General features: G+C 39.3%; 1 protein-coding gene across 1 annotated transcript; it reads left to right on the top strand.

Annotated features, from left to right (window-relative positions):
- The first annotated feature begins 3,155 nt into the window (after nt 1–3,155).
- Nucleotides 3,156–4,163, top strand: LOC105546614 (olfactory receptor 9A2). The gene is given in 2 exon segments (XM_011989868.1): nt 3,156–3,679; nt 3,682–4,163. Coding segments are annotated over 2 exon segments (942 nt in total). The 5' UTR covers nt 3,156–3,219.
- The last annotated feature ends 13,171 nt before the right edge of the window (nt 4,164–17,334 follow it).

Raw genomic sequence — 17,334 nt, 5'->3', positions numbered from 1 at the left:
AATGCATACAGATGCACATATATTCAGAGGAGTGAAAGCCTGAGACAATAGAGCAGAATAGAATTCGATTTAGGGGTAGGACCTCTTACCGTATTCTGTAGGATCCACAGGACTAAATGCAGGGTCCTTTTTAAAATGAATGATGGAGTCATCAGGCTTTTTAGAAGATTTTTTGTGAAGTTAAGGCTTTGACCAAGATCAATAAGCAGACTTTTTGGGGATATTGGTGTATGTTTTAGAGGCCAATTGTGGTGTCTCCTATTGGGGGAAGAGGGTTGATTTAGGCTCTGAATAACTAGAGAAACTTGAGAAAATTCTAAGATAAAGGGCAGAGGGAGTTGACTATTTAGAATCTGAGACATCTGGAAACCTAGACCTGAGGCTTTGCAGGAAGGCAGCCCCAGTATTAAGAAGTCCCTGATTGGTAAGATTTCAGGTTTTCCAGCCAAACAAAAACTATCAAATGTTCTAAAACTTAATTGGTCAAAAATGGGAATGACTTAAAGTTTGTTCTGCTCCCACTAGACTCATTTCCTGGGGACTCCCTGAACATGGGCTAATTAAGAAGTGGTAACTCGGTGACTAAGTACCCTTGGGAAGAAAGGAAGTGGAGGGGAGGGGAGAGAGAGAGGACCCTCAACTTTGCACAGCACTTATTTCTGGGCTTTTTTCTAAGCTCTTCTGTGAGGACAGTTTTCTTCTTCGCCGTGAGTGGGGATGGCAGCAACTTGCTTTGGCCCCTGTGCGTGGCCTAGCACTAGCGGGACAGGAGGTAGCCTCAGCGGAGCCCTAGAGAACACCAGAAGGGGTGGCCAAGCCCCTCCATAGAGGTGAGTGTCTTTCCAAGGGGTCTGCTCTATGAAGGAGAGGGTAAGAGCAGTTTAGGGTGGGACGTTCTGGGCCTACCAACCTTCTAGAACAAAGTCACCCAGGTCTTGAAGTGTGGGCTAGGGGAGCAGTACAGTGTATAGGCTCATCTCCAGATCTTTCCTGCATAGCAGAGAGCACTTCCGGCCCCCCTCGGACCCAATGCTAGACACAGTCACAGCTCCCTGATAGTCGGTGTCCTTCTCGCTCATGTTTCTTTATCCTGTGCTGGTTATGCAGAGGTTGTGGAAAAGCAGAACACTGAGCTTTCCCATGAATTCTGTCCCTGAAGCTTTTTTAACCATTAGTAAAACAGTGACATAGACAGGGAGGGGGTTACCTAAGCAAAGGAAGGGCAGGAGGGAAAATGGTAATGTGAGGCAGGAAGGAAAACCAACCAGAGTAGGATTGAAGGGATGTGGCCTAACCTGCCCTGGCCAGAACAAGTATTATTTAATCATATATTATCCATCCATCCATCCATCCATCCATACCTCATGTAGGGAAATTTGTCAGCACTACTTATTTTACATATATGATATATGTATCTTATGTATTTAAATATCTTGTAAATAAAATATATGTTATGTATATTTATATAAGATATAGTTCATGTATCTTATTTCATATATCTTATCTAAATAAGATAAAATAAAAAATATAAGGTGTGGTAGTTAGCTGTGTGAGTGATGAAATCTGACAGACCTAGGTTCAAATCTTGACTCACACAGCTATTAGTTGGGTTACCTTGTGATAAATTAATACCTAATTTAATATATAAGATATATCTGTGATATATTTATTTCAGATAATATATATCTCTATAAATTTATATCTATACATTATCTATATAAATCTATATCTATAGCTATATCTCTGTTATATAATCTATATATCTATATATAATATATATCTATATCTGTATATCTCTAATATATATCTCTCTATACATATTTCTATATCTATATAAAAAATATAGAGATCTTTATATATAAAAGATATAGAGATGCATATAAAAGATATAGAGATATATAATATGTATCTCTATATCTATATAAAAGATATAGAGATATATAATATGTATCTCTATATCTATATAAAAGATATAGAGAGATATATATAATATATAACTATTTAATTTATGTATGTAAATTTTATGTGCCAGCCTCAGAATACAACAGTGAAGATATGTCCTAGCCCTCATGGAGTTTATATTCTAGTGTCATAGATAAATAATAAATAAACTTAAATTTCCTCTCCCCCTTTCTTGCTTAATATTTTTCCCTGTGGCATGATAAATAAACTAAACTATTACATATTTTACTTACGTGTCTTGTGTGTGGTCTAGCCCCCACCTCTTCCTTGAATATAAGCTCCACAGGGCATGGAATTTTCTTTGTCCTGTTCATGACTACATTTGTTTATTGTTAAATGAAGGAGTGAATAATTAGACATAATACAAGGTAATAACAACCGTTATGAAAAAAACGGAAGTCCAAAAATGAGTGTGTCTTTTCTGTTTTTGGCAGAGTGATTGGAAAAAGTCTTTGGAAGGGGTGACATTTGAATAATGGGATGAAGCAACAGGCAGAGAGCCAGGCATCCTTAACAGCTGGCGGTCCCAGATCTATTCCTTATCTGTGCCAGGTGCCATCTTTCCTTCCTCCCACAACTTTGGAAGGAAAATGGAATTAGAGAAGAATGGATCTGTTCTGGGAAATTATCCCAAGCTCCAGAGTTCTCATTTAGAGATCTTGCTGCTCTGTAAAACGGAGATTTTAAAATCCGCAACAGCAGAGATGTTGGTCTTACATCCTCTGCCTCCTTTCTACTGGCCCCAAAAGTGGGTCTATGCATTACCATTACAGATGAGAGCTGGGGTTTAAAGCTCTCATCCTTTGAACATCATACAAAATGCCTTTATGTCGTCTGGCACAATTAACCTAAGAGAAAGTAGGACAACTCCAGGACTGAAGGGACCTGATTGACTCACCTTCAAAACGGGCCTATTTAAAAGGTTTTAGCCTCTGCCCCCTGAGAGGAGGTACATCTTTCCATGGGGAAGAAGGCAACGAAGGTGTTTCACCACCAGCAGAAAAAGATGTCTTCCCCCGTTCCAGGGGGCTGGTTATACAGGGAAATGAGAGCCTCACTTGTAGGCTTGGGTGACGACATGTACCTCAAGCTACGTATGTGCCGAACACAGTAGCAGGGACGTGTCACCTGATTCTCAGGTTGGAAGTAATTTCTTATCCTAATCTGCCTTCCTTCTGTCTTGAGAGCAGGACCTTGTGGAGCAATGCACCTCTCTTTTAATCTCTGTGCTTCAAAAGAAGCAGAATCAAGGACTAAATGATGGACAGCCACTCTAGTGCCACTGAATTCCACCTTCTAGGCTTCCCTGGGTCCCAAGGACTACACCACATTCTTTTGGCTATATTCTTTTTCTTCTATTTAGTGACATTAATGGGAAACATGGTCATCATCGTGATTATCTGTGTGGAGAAACGTCTGCAGTCCCCCATATATTTCTTCCTCGGCCACCTCTCTGCCCTGGAGATCCTGGTCACAACCATAATTGTCCCTATGATGCTTTGGGGATTGCTGCTCCCTGGGATGCAGACAGTATCTTTGTCTACATGTATTGCTCAACTTTTCCAGTACCTTGCTGTAGGGACCACAGAGTTTGCATTACTTGGAGTGATGGTTGTGGACCGTTACGTGGCTGTGTGTAATCTTTTAAGATACAACATCATTATGAACAGCAGTACCTGTATTTGGGTAGTAATAGTGTCATGGGTATTTGGATTTTTTCTGAAATCTGGCTGGTCTATGCCACATTTCAGTTTACCTTCTGCAAATCAAATTCGTTAGACCATTTTTAGTGTGACCGAGGGCAGTTACTCAAACTGTCCTGTGACAACGCTCTTTTCACAGAGTTTATCCTTTTCTTAATGGCTATTTTTATTCTCATTGGTTCTTTGATCCCTACAATTGTCTCCTATACCTACATCATCCCCACCATCCTCAAGATCCCGTCAGCCTCTGGCTGGAGGAAAGCCTTCTCCACTTGTGCCTCCCTCTTCACCTGTGTTATAATCGGCTACAGCAGCTGCTTGTTTCTCTATGTGAAACCCAAGCAAACACAGGGAGTCGAGTACAATAAGATATTTCCCCTGTTAGTTTCTCTGTTAACCCCCTTCCTGAACCCTTTCCTCTTTACTCTTTGGAATGACAAAGTCAAAGAGGCCCTCCGAGATGGAGTGAAATGCTGCTGTTAACTCCTCAAAGATTAGCTGTTCTCTAAGTCAGTTTTAGGTGGTACAAGCCTCACGGTTAATTATTAAGTCACCTAGAAAATTCTAACTCCTCTTTTCTCTTATCATCATTACAAAAGTCAGAGTGTGTACAATTTGCCATCACACCATGGAAGTAGATTAGCCTGGTAATAATGAAATCCATTGTCTACCCGGGAGAATCTCATAGCCTTAGTTCCTGCCTGTTTCCACTGTTGAACATATTCTTGTGATTTGGGAGGGACTAGAGAAAGGAAATGCAGACATTTTTGTAAGAGTTCTATTAGCCCAATTCATTTCCTTATAGTCCATCTCTGAAAATGTATTTTCTGGGGAAGGGAGGAAGTGTGGAGGGAGGTGGACTGAGAGAGGTGTCCTAATCAGAGTACAAAGGTATAGATGCTCACTTTGGTCCTTCATCAACTGTTGCTGAGTCCTTCCCTATATTTTTGTGCAATTTTTTGACAAAATGGCTACATGCATTTTAGGTATCCTAAGGCTCTTTCTCTCTGCCCCATTGATACTGGAAAGGAAGTGTAACACTGTTTACGTTTTGTCACAGAACCAGTCTAGAGTGGTGATATGAGGATTGGAATGCTTCTCATTCAGCAGATATTTGTGGTGTAAAGGAGATAAAAATATTTGAGGATAAAAATGGGGGAAAAGTTATTTTTGCTAAGCTTCAGCATATTCCTTTCACTGCCCTTCTTTGTGGCTAGTATAGGGACAGGGACAAATAAGAACTAAGTGACTAATTCTAGAGAGCATCCTGTATCTTATGGCTGTTTAAAACAACTATGTCTGTTCAGACTGTATCCATATCTAGTCTTCAAACTTTATAATGTCTTTTGATTCTCCATCTCTCAAATCCAACTGTCTCAGCACCATCATGTATAGCTTCTCTGTGGGCAGAATTTTTTAAAAATAAGAGGCTACTCTTTTGACTCCCAGCTAGCTTTCTAGCAATTCCAGGGATTGGCTGTTTGGTAATATAACTGTTGGAATTTCACATAATATTGGAAGAAGTCCTTAAAAGGAAGAAGTTCACCTAAACAACAACAATCAGCAGATTCTACCAGGCCTAAAGTAAGTGAGAAAATGGAGCTGTTCAGCAGTGGGATGATGAGGCTACTGAGAATTTTAAAGAGAAATGTGTGAGGATGCCATGTTGTCTTGTCCTGTGAGGAGTGAAAACCATCATGTATGTTTGGGTAGTTTGCATTGCATTAAAGTACCAGACAAGGTGGGGAATGAGCTTTAAATTCAGCCAACCCATGCTCTGCAAGTCAACTAGTGGGCTCTGGTGGGACGGCATTGGCTGGAGAAAGGGGAGACTTCTGCTTAAACAAAGGTGCCCATGGTTTTTCCAAGCCCAGTAAATGAAGATCTGTTCTGGACCAGAAAGAATACCTTTTTTTCTAATGCATTAATCCAGAGAAGTATCCTTTAAGGGATGAGACAATAGAAGCTCAGAGAATTTAAATAACTTGCCAAAGTTTACCTAGCCATCCATCAGACTGGAAAAACATAAAACTCTGAGAATACTAAGGGTTGATCTGAATGCTGGCAAATAGGGTTTTTAAAAAATCAGCTTCTGGTAGAAATATAAGATATAAGATCCAAATAATTAGATAGTAGATGTCTATAATTAAGTTATAGTACAGTCATAATTAGATAGTGGTAGTCCATTTTGCATTGCTATAACAGAATATAAATGATACCAGCCTGGATTACTTACAAAGAAAATAAACGTATTTGGCTTATGATTCTGGACACTGAGAATTTGTTTGGCTTATGATTCAAAAGCATAACACCAGCATCTGGCAAGGGCCTTTGTGCTGTGTCATCCTATGTCAGAGGTGGAAGGGCAAGAGAGGGCCAGAGTGAGAGAGCAAGAGAGGGCCAAACCCACTTTCATAACAAATCCACTCTCAGAATAACAAACTCACTCCTGTGAAAACAGCACTAATTCATTCATGAGGGGATATCCCTCATGACTTAATCACCTCTTAAAGGTCTTACCTCTCAACAATGTCACAATGGTAATTAAATATCAACATGAGTTTTGGAGGGAACATTCATATCATAGCACTTCACCTCTCGTTCCCCAAAAGTCACGTCCTTCTCACATACAAAATACATTTATCCCTTCCCCATAGCTGCTAAATGTCTTAACTGATTCCAGCATCAACTCAAAAGTCCAAAGTCAAGTATCTCATCTAAGTCAGATACGGGCGAGACTCAAGGCACGATTTATCCCAAGGAAAATTTCTCTTCATCTGTGAGCTTGTGAATTAATGTTACGTCTTTCCAAAACATGATGTTAGACGTTATAGAATAGACATTTCCATTCCAAAAGAAAGAAATAGGCAAGAAAAAAGAGATGACTGGTGCTAAGTAAGTCTAAAACCCAATAGGAAAAACAGCATTAAGTCTTTAAGCTGGAAAATAATCTCCTTTGACTCCATGTCCCACATCCTGGGCATGCTGGGGTTGGGGTTGAGCCCTCAAGCCTTTGCTGTGGTCAGTCTTCTCAGCAGCTCTCACAGGTTAGAGTCTAGGGCCTGCAGTTCTCCCAAGCTGGCACTGCACACTAGTAGCTCTGCAGTTCTTGAGTGTCAGGCACTTCTGCTCCCACAGCTTCACTAGGCATCCCCTGGTGAAGACTTTCTGTGGTGACTTTGCTCCTGCAGCAGGTTTCTGCCTGAGCCCACAGACTTCACGTGGCATCCTTTGAAATCTAGGCGGAGGAAGTCATGCCTCCATAGCTCTTGCATTGTGCATGCCTGTAGAAATAACACCAAATGGATGCCACCAAAGTCTACCATTTGTACCTTCCTTCCAGAGTGGTAGGTCAAGCCACACCTGGCGTTACTTGAACCACACCAGGAGCAGCCAAAGAACACTGTCCTGGAATGCAGGGAGCAGCAACTCCACATGGCCTGTGAAGCATACCCTGTGCCCATTCCCCAAAGCCATTCTGCCCTCCTAGATCTCTAGGCCTGTAATGGGATGAGCAGCATCAAAGATCTCTGAAATGCTCATTGTCTTGGTGAGCCCTTTTATTTATACTAATCTCATTAGCAAATGGTCACTTGATCACACCCTTGGTCTGTTCTCTTAAACACATTTTTTCATTCTTTATGTGGGCAGGCTGAAAATTTTCAGAATCTTTTCATTCTGCTTTTATTTTTTAAGTTATAGATTTCATCTTTAAGTTATTTCTTTTCTCTTACATTTTACTGTATATGGTTAAAAGTAGCCATGCAGATCCTTCAATATTTTGCTTAGAAATTTCTTCCACCAGATAGTCTCATTAATCACTCTTAAATTCTGCCTTCCATAAAACCCATGGGCATGGACACTGATATAAGTTTAATCTGTGTCCCTGCCCAAACCTTATGTCGAATTGTAATCCCCAATGTTGGAGGTGGGACCTGGTGGGAAGTGATTGAATCATGGGGGCAAATTTCTCATGAATAGTTTAGCACCATTCCCCTTGGCACTGTCCTTATGATAGATCGTGAGTGAGTTCTCATGACACCTGGCCATTTAAAAGTGTGTAGCACCTCCCTTCTCTCTCTTGCTCTTGCCCCTGCCATGTAAGATGCCTGCTTCTCCTTTGCCTTCAGCCATGATTAGAAGCTTCTAGAGACCTTCTGAAAAGCAGAAGCCGCTGTGCTTCTTGTACAGCCTATAGAATCATGAGCCAATTAAAACTCTTTTTTTTTGAAACATGTCTCAGGTATTTCTTTATAGCAATGTGAGAACAGACTAACACAGGCACAATTCAGTTAAGTTCCTTGCCACCTCATAAAAAGAATGGCCTTTAATTAAAAAAAAAAAGGTGGACGTTCCTCTTTTCTAACTCAGCTTTCATCAAAATGGCCATTACTTTTCATATTTCTACCAATATTCTGATCATGACCACGTAAGTAATCTTGTAAAAGTTTCAGATTTTTCTACATTTCTTCTTTTCTTCTGAGTTCTTACCAGAATTTCCCTTAACGTTCTATTTACAGTAGTCTAGGATTTTTCTAGCCTACCTTTCCAAATTCTTCCAACCTCTGCTCATTACCCAGCTAAAAGCCACTTCCACATTTTCAAGTATTTGTTATAGCAAAAGCCCCACTCTTGGTGCACATTTTCTATCTTAGTCTATTTTTTGTTGTTAGAATAGCACAGGCTAAGTAATTTATAAAGAAAAGAAGTTTATTTGGCTCATGATTTTGGAGGCTGAGAAGTTCAAAGGCATGGTGCTGGCATTGCCAAGGGCCTTCATGCTGTGTCATTCCATGGTGGAAGGCAGAAATGCAAGAGGGAGAGAGAACAAGAGAGGCTGAACTCTCTTGCCCTCTCATGAATTTATTCATGCTCATGAAAATGAATCCACTCCCCCAATAATGACATTAATTTATCCCTGAGAGCATAACCCTCATAACCTAATCACCTCTTAAAAGTTCCACCTCTCAACACTATTACAATGGCAATCAAAGTTCAACATGAGTTTTGAAAGGGATAGTCAAACCACAGCAGTAGGAAACCTAGGAAACATGTACTATGCATACGCTATGGCCTATTTTTAAGTTTGTTAATTCTTTCTTCAGCTATGTTGAGTCTACCAATGAACCTATGAAAATAATTCCTCATCTCCCATATCGCAGTTTTATTTATAACATTTCCATTCTATTCTTTCTTGTAGTTTTAAACTGTCTATCAGAAACCCTTTCTTGTTTATGCATGTTGTCCACCTTTTCAACATCATTTAACATTTTCATTACACATATTATGTTTGCACTAAGTGAATATTTTCTATGACAATCAACCCTTCATATCCGTGGATTCTTCATCTTGGATTCCACCAACTGCAGATAAAAAATATTTGAGAAAAAAAGATTGGTTGTCTATGTACTAAACATGTACATGCTTTTTAAAAATCATGATTTCCTAAACAATATAGAATAACAACTATTTACCTTGTATTAGGTATTATAAGTAATTTAAAGTGATTTAATGTATACAGGATGATGTATGTAGGTTATATGCAAATAGTATACAATTTTATATAAAGAACTTGAGCATCTGTGAATTTTTGTATCTGTGGGGTTCCTCTTTTGGAACCTTGGCTTGAAACCAAGCCCCTACAGATACTGAGGGATCACTGCATGACATTTTAAATCCTTTGTTGATTTTTAAATTATATTGTAAATGAATGCTCTAGAGCTTAACATATATCTTATCAGATTGACGTCAGATTTATACTAACAATGCCGGTGAGATATAGGAGCATTACTCCTATATAGCTGTATTCTCTTTTTCCTCCTTTTGTTCTATTACTATTGTAATACATAGTTCACCTATTTAGTTACAAACTTAACAATATATTGTTATAATTATTACTTATAATTTTAAAGGAGATGGGAGAAGAAAGGAGAACATTTGTGTATTTCTAGCATTTGTAATGTTGACTTTATTTATTTTTTCTGGTTGTCTTCATTTGTTTCTCAGATTCGAATTTACATCTGATATCATTTCATTACTCCAAAACTGTTCTGCTCCTAGCTAACTCTTTTGTGCCATTTTTGGTAAACATATTACATTTCTTTATGTTTTCCATTCACAAATACAGTATATACTTATTGTTTTATATAACTTTTTTAAACAGTTAAAAAAAGAAGAGAGAATAAACATGCATTTAGACTTTCTTTTATAATTACTTACTATATATTCTTTATAATTATTTACCATAAAAAAACTTACTTTTATCAATGCTTTTCATTTTTTATGGATTATAAACACTGTCTGGTGTCACTTACTTTCAGTCTGTAGAACTTCCTTTAGTATTTCTTGTAAGTTTGGTTTGCTAGCAACAAATTCTCTCATTTAGTTTATCTCAGAATTTATTTCTTCTGCCTTAATTTTTGAGAGATAATTTTGCCAGCTATAGGATTTGTGGTTGACCTTGTTTTTTCCTTTCACCACTTGGAATATGTCATCCTGTTCCCTTCTAGTCTCAACTGTTTCTGATGAGAAGTCAGCTGTTAATCTTATTGATTCCATTAAATGTGAGATGTTCCATTAGATGTGACAAGTCACTTTTCTATTGTTGCTTTGATGATTTTTTCCCTTGTTTCTCAGTGATTTTTACTGTTATATGTCTATTGTAGATCTCTTTGTGTTTGTTCTCCTAGAAGTTTATTGACCTTTGTGGGTGAGTAGATTCATATTTTTCATCAAATTTGAGAAGTTTTCAACCATGATTTCTTCAAATATCTTTTATGTTCTTCTGTATCTCTCCTATTCTTCTGGTACTTCCATTACATGTATATTGGTACACTTAGTGGTATCCCATATTTCTCTGATACTTTTTTGTTTTTCTTATTTCTTTTTTGTCTCTGATCTTGGGATTGCATAATTTTTATTGAGCTATCTTGAAGTTTACTAATTATTTCTTCCATCAGTTACAAAATACAGTTGTGCTCCTCTGGTAAATTTTTCACTTTACTTATTGTACTTTTAGACTCTAGAATTTCCATTTGGTCATTTTTATAATTTTGATACTTTTGTTGATATTCTCTACTCAGAGAAACATTGTCATCATACTTTACTTTTTAAATACAATCGTTTCCTTTAATTCTCTGAACATATTTATAATGTCTACTTTGAATTTAAATGTTAAATATGCCATCTGGTCCCTCTGACATACAGTTTCTATTGTTGGCTTTTCCTCCTGTGTATGAGTCACACTTTGCTGTTTCTTTGCATATCTTGTAATTTTTTGTTGAAAACTACACATTTTAGGTATTATATTATATCACTATGGATACTGTTATCTCACTTCCAGGGGATTATTATTGTAATTGATTGTCAATTTGTTTATAGTCATGCACCACATAACAATACATCAGTCAATCACGGACTGAATATAAGATGGTGGTTCTATAAGATTATAATGGGGCTGAACAACTCCTATCACCTAATGACATTGTAGCTGTTGTAACATCATAGCACATCACATTTCTCATGTGTTTGTGGTGATGCTGGTATAAACAAACAAACATACCATGCTGCGGTTGTATAAAAGTATAGTACATAGAATTAGAAGTATAGCACAGTACATAATACTTGGCAATAATAATAATTTTACTAATTTATGTATTTACTGTACTATGCTTTTTATCATTATTTTAGAGTATATTCATTCTACTTACAAAAAAGGTGTTAACTGTAAAACAGACCCAGACAGATCCTTCAAGAGATTATGCCAGAAGAAGGCATTGTTATCATAGGAAATGACAGCTCTATGCTTTTTATTGCCACTGAATACTTTCCACTGGGACAAAATGTGGAGGTAGAAGACAGTGACACTGATGATCTTGACCATTTGTAGGCCTAGGCTAATGTGTGTGTTTGTGTCTTAGTTTTCTTTTTTAAGTTTAAAAAGTAAAAAATAAACTAAGAATAGGAAGCAGCTTATAAAATAAGGATCTAAAGAAAGAAAATATTTTTGTACAGCTATAAAATGTGCTTGTGTTTTAAGCTAAGTGTTATTACAAGAGTCCAAGGGTTAAAAAAGAGTTTATAGAGTAAAAAAGTTACAATATGCTAAGGTTTACTTATCATTTCAGAAAGAAAATGTAGTGTTGTTTAAGTGTACAGTGTTTATGAAGTCTACAGTAGGCAGTGTACAGCAATGCCCTAGGTCAACACATTTACCCTCATTTCCCACTGACTCACCCAGAACAACTTCTAGTCCTGCATGCTCTGTTTATGGTTAAGTGTACTATTTTTTATCTTTTATACTGTATTTTCACCATACATTTTCCATGTTGAGATACAGAAATGCTTGCCACTGTCACAATTGACTATTCAGTATAGTAATAGGCTGTACAGGTTTGTAGCCTAAGAGTACTAGGCTATACCATCTAGCCTATACCATCTAGGTTTGTTGAAGTACACCTTATGATTTTCATACAATCACAAAATCACTAAACAATGCATTTCTCAAAGTGTATTCCCACCATTAAGTGATGCATGACTATTTCCCTGGCTATGTGTACTCTCTAGTGTTGCTCTCAGAGGGTGCAGTCTTAGGCATGTATGCAGACCCTGAAGTCAGGGGTTCTTTGACTGTCAAACTGATCACACACAACTGTTAGGCTCCACTAGTTGCCAGCCGATGGTCCTATTATTTTTGATAATGCCCTGGGTTGTAAATTGTTCCACAGTCTGATACAATTAAGTTTGGATTCCTTTATAGCAGTTGCTTTGATGTCAGATTTCTTAGTTCTCTCTTTCTCAGGCTCTCCCAGTTAATCTATCTGGTCTATAATTTATTTCTTACCTCTCATGAATGTGTCAGCCTTCTTCTTTGCCTTCCACTAAAACCTCCATTGTTTTTTGTGAGTTTCGTTGGACTTGAACTTTCCTACCCTCTGTTTCAAACAAAGTAAGTTCTTTCAGAGCTTTCTGTTTTATGGCCTGGTCTTCCCCTGAGCAAAATATCTGAGCCATAGCTCTGGAGTTGGGGGTGAGGACAGTGGTGCAGTTCTCACCAAGTGACAACTCTGCTTTAGTTTCAGGGTAGTAGACAGGGGTAGCAACTTTGCACTACCTGACTTGCCTTTCCTGGTGTAGAGCTTCTACCCTGTGAGGATGAGTGGGATCCTAGCACCCTCAGTGTGCTGCTCTCGAGCCAGATCCCCTGCTCTGTGAGTGAGGACTGGGTACAAGCAGGAAGTCTCTGACCTCTTGCCTTTCCTCTCCTGGAAATTAGCTTCTGCAATGTGTAGATGGAAAAGAGAGGGATGAGCAATGCTTGGCTACCTACCCCTTTTGGGAAGATACCAGAACCCTTGGCTGGGAGCTGGTAGTAAAGAAGCCCAGTGCTCTTGGCTGCACATGCCTGGAGTGGATATTCTATCATAATGAGCTGGGAGGTGGGAGGGAGGTAGTGGGTTGTGGTTCAAATATCATAGACTCTCACTTTTCTGACCAAGCTTTGATAGATCTTCTTAAGTACAAGTTTTCTCTGCTGTATGATCTTAGTACAATTTCCAGAGACTTGAAGTGCTTTTCTTAAATGCTTGTTTTCACCAAATATCCTTGTTTAACTGGCCTGGCAGTCTGCAGAGCTTCCTTGTCAATCATAGTTTTGTTAAAGCTACTCACCCATCGTTCCAATGTCTGGATCAGCTCTACATTGAGTTCTGTTGTTTTTTTCTCTTGAAAATGGATTGTTTTTCAGCTGTTCTACATACAGTGTACAGCCTTTTAAAAATTTTTTTGAGACAAGGAAACAATTCATTCTCAAGAGAAAAAAACAACGGAACTCAATGCAGAGCTGATCCAGACATTGTAACTATCGGTGAGCAGCTTTAAAGCAACTATGATTGACGGGGAAGCTCTGCAGACTGTCTGGCCACATAAATAAGGATAATTGGTGAAAACATTTAAGAAAAGCACTTAAAGTCTGGAAATGAACAAACTTCTTCTTTGGTCGAGTTTGAAGTTTGAGGGGTTCGGTTAATCCGGTTGGGAAGTCAAGATGTTTGGTGGTCTTTAGTGAACCATATGCTACACATTCCTTTAGTCATGCATTGCTGTTGTCTTGGGCTCAGGGTATTTAGATTGAGTATACACATTGGGTTTAACACAGAAACAAAAACCAGTGAAATACTTTAAATTTGTGAGGTATTTTGAAATCTTCACAGTGTATCACAGCTGTTTTTGATGTTGATCTCTCCTTGGCCTAACCAGATAAATATTTGTATGAGGGATAATCCCTCATCTCTTGGTCATTATTTCCAGTACGCTGGGACCATGTGGTCTTGGTAAAACAATTTGTTTATAACTTTTTCTCCTGAATTTATTTTTTATTGTTCTGAAGGCCATGAACCTGCACGGTTCAAAACTGTTTTGAACAGTTTTCCACAAAAATCACCCATACATACATATACCCTTTTCCCCTAGATTTACTGGCAATTTCTTTCATATGGTTAGCGCTAAATACCATTCTTAGAGAAATGGCCAGATTTTAAATTTGTTTTCTTTTCTTCACCATTACATAAAGACTTGGACGCTCTTTTTCAGAATTAAGGTAAAGGGGATAAAACTTTTTTCTTTAACTTTTATTTTCGCCTCCTATTCACTTTTTGAGAATGGGATGTTAGCAGTAGTGCTGAGGACAATAAAAACTTCTAATTTAATGAGAATTAACCAGGAATCTGACCCTATATATGCAAACACACAATTTATCTATAGCTTTGACATTTCCTTGATGTTGGGATCTTCTGTCTAGTTACTTAAGCCAACTCCCTTTGTATATTTGACTTTTCTCTCCCTAAATATCAAAAAGGTCTGTCTTCTCTTAGGTGACTTTTTGGAACTAGTCATGGAATTGGGAGCTGTTGATGCTTCTCCACCCCACACTCACACTCTAACACCTACCCCCCAGCTACTGTGAGAACTATCTTCTAAAAATGCTTACAAACTCCCCTTCAGGGAATCACAGTAGGCTGAACAGAAACCACCTCATGCAAGTTTATACTCTACCCCTTCCCAAAAAAACCCCACAGCCTGAGGCAGACTGCCTGACAGAGAGATACAAAAAAACCATTCCATTGGTTTCATCACAAGATCGCCTCTATGGAGGTCCTGTGGGACGTGGCCGAAAGGGTATTCTGGGTTAGCTCTCTGCCCTTGGCTTATCCTGCTTGCCTTCCTCCCTTTTCCCAGAGAGCGTTTCTACCATATGTCACTTCCGCAGGAATCTCTGTCTCAGGCTCCACTCCTAGTGAGCCCAATCCAAGTCTATCGGAAGTGGTTCTAAAAGCAGACAGTCTGGAGGTGGGTCACTTGCTGGCAGATGTCAGAGAGAACTGCATCACTGGAGGTACTGATAGACCCCAGAACAATGAGATGATGGAGTGAACGCAGTTGTTAAGATTTTCCCTTCTTTTGCACCAGTGTTTGAAAGATTCAAGGAAAATAGTAACTATAAGGATTGTGGAATTCAGTAGATGGTTGCTAAGTGCCCCAACATTGTTGAGGAGAGAAAATGACATACTCGGCTCTACTTAAATGTATGAGAGTCAGAGAGCTTCTTTGGCAGCAATTAAAGAGATACTCCCTGCGGTCAAAGGGCTGACAAAGTGAAGAGAAGACTTAGAATTGAACTGTAAAAGTAACAGAATTCCAAAGAAGATTCATTCAGTCTAACCAAGTCTCCTTTTAGCAAAGACTGGCCCATAATATGGAATGAGTGGGACTCTTAGTCTTGGTGTAAAGATTTCTGGATAAAAGCAGTTGAGAACTTTGAACACCCAAATTCCTCTGAACTCCCCTGGACTGCAGAAATATCTGATTCCCTTATTGGAAGATATGGCCCCCTCTCTTACTTTAGGAATACACAAAGAATTCAAATAAAGTTGGAGCCTTACGAGACGATGCTTGTCTTCCTCAGAAACTGCTCCCTTCTCCCTTTCTTCTATCAGATTCATATAAACAGGGTTAAATATCAACATAAGCTGGGGAAGAGCTGAGGCTGCTCACAGAAAAGAGATTTTGTACCCCAGAGCTCCTGCAAGAATGGGCCAACATGCACTAGCAGGTACTAGGAGGGATGCCTGCGGGTGGATCCAGAGGGCAGTGGATCCAGGGGGTGATTGGAGGATAAGGAAGAGTTTGTTAACATGAAGCCACTCTCCCATCACGCAGGATTTAATACGCTGGCAAGGAGCCTGGAAAATGAGTCTAATATATGCTATTTGCTAACTCATGGAAGCTTGGAAAAAGTAACATCCTTCATTAAATTAAGCGGAGATGCCAAAAATTGCCTTGGAAGACGATGAAGGAAGGGATCAAAAGGCTTAGAAGAGTGGAAATGCTATAATGGATCTACTATGTAGGACTGAAAAGCCTATCAGCTGATCATGTTCCCAAGGAGACCTGGAGGACACTCTGCCTAGCAAGATGATTAAAAAGAATGTGCTGTGAAAGAAAGTATTAGCTGGGATGGATTATGTTAGGAGCTGCTGTTACAGAACTGAGTTCTCTGGTAGCAAGGGAACATAGATAACTAGAATAGCAGAGGCCAGGTGGCAGCACGTAACTGTCAGATGCAAAGCGTGTGGACTTACCCTGTTGGGCAGGAAGGCTGAACTGGTAGACAGGAGCAGGCTGAATTGCAGGGATCTTTGGAGATGGCTCACAGAACATAGTGTTCTTGAGGCAGGCTGTGTGGGACAGCTAACAAGAACACTGCTGAGTATACATAACTGAAAGAGATCAAGAATGTAGAAGAAAAAGGCTAAGGACAGTCACCCCACTGGAAAGTCAGGATCGTTTGCCAAATCTCCAGATTTGAGCCAGTCCACAGACCCAGGATTTATCAAAGGAAAAGGAATCTGAGGCACCAGAGGTAGGGCCCTGTGACACCATGACAAGTATGTCTAGTAGCAGTTCCCCGATTTTTCCCCTACAGCCATCTACATGAGTAACCATCACTGGAGACAGAGGGATATTCAGATGTGTTGAGGGCTGTGGGCTAGAGTAATATGTGAGTTAAAACTTATTCCCAGAGGTCCAAAGCCCCATGAATGGGCCCCTTATTAGAGAAACCTACAGGAATCAGGTAAGGAATGAAGTGTTGATCCAGACGTATCTCACAGTCATTCCCTCTCTCTCTCTTTTTTTTTCTCTTTTTTTTTTTTTTGAGACCGAGTCTCACTCTGTCACCCAGGATGGAGTTCAATGGCATGATTTCGGCTCACTGGCAACCTCTGCCTCCTGGATTCAAGCTATTCTCCTTCCTCAGTCTCCTGAGTAGCTGGGATTATAGGTACCGGCCACCGTGACTGGCTAATTTTTGTAATTTTAGTAGAGATAGGGTTTTACCATGTTGGCCAGGCTGGTCTCGAACTCCTGACCTCAGGTGATCCACCCACCGTGGCCTCTCAAAGTGCTGGGATTACAGGAATGAGCCACCGTGCCCGGCCTTGTTCCTTCACTTTTTACTTCTCTTCTTTTCTTCTCCCTTTTCCCCTTTTTACTTTTCTCTTTTCCCCTTCACTTCCACCCCCCCATTCTCCCTCTCCTTCCTTCTTCCTCTCTCTCTCTATCACACACACACACACATGCACACACGCACATACACATACTCTGAATGAAT

This window comes from Mandrillus leucophaeus, unplaced genomic scaffold, assembly GCF_000951045.1.
Source record: "Mandrillus leucophaeus isolate KB7577 unplaced genomic scaffold, Mleu.le_1.0 Scaffold365, whole genome shotgun sequence".
In the NCBI taxonomy this organism is placed as follows: domain Eukaryota; kingdom Metazoa; phylum Chordata; class Mammalia; order Primates; family Cercopithecidae; genus Mandrillus; species Mandrillus leucophaeus.
The sequence above is the reverse complement of the archived record's forward strand: the minus strand, read 5'-3'. Positions and strand labels throughout refer to the sequence as shown.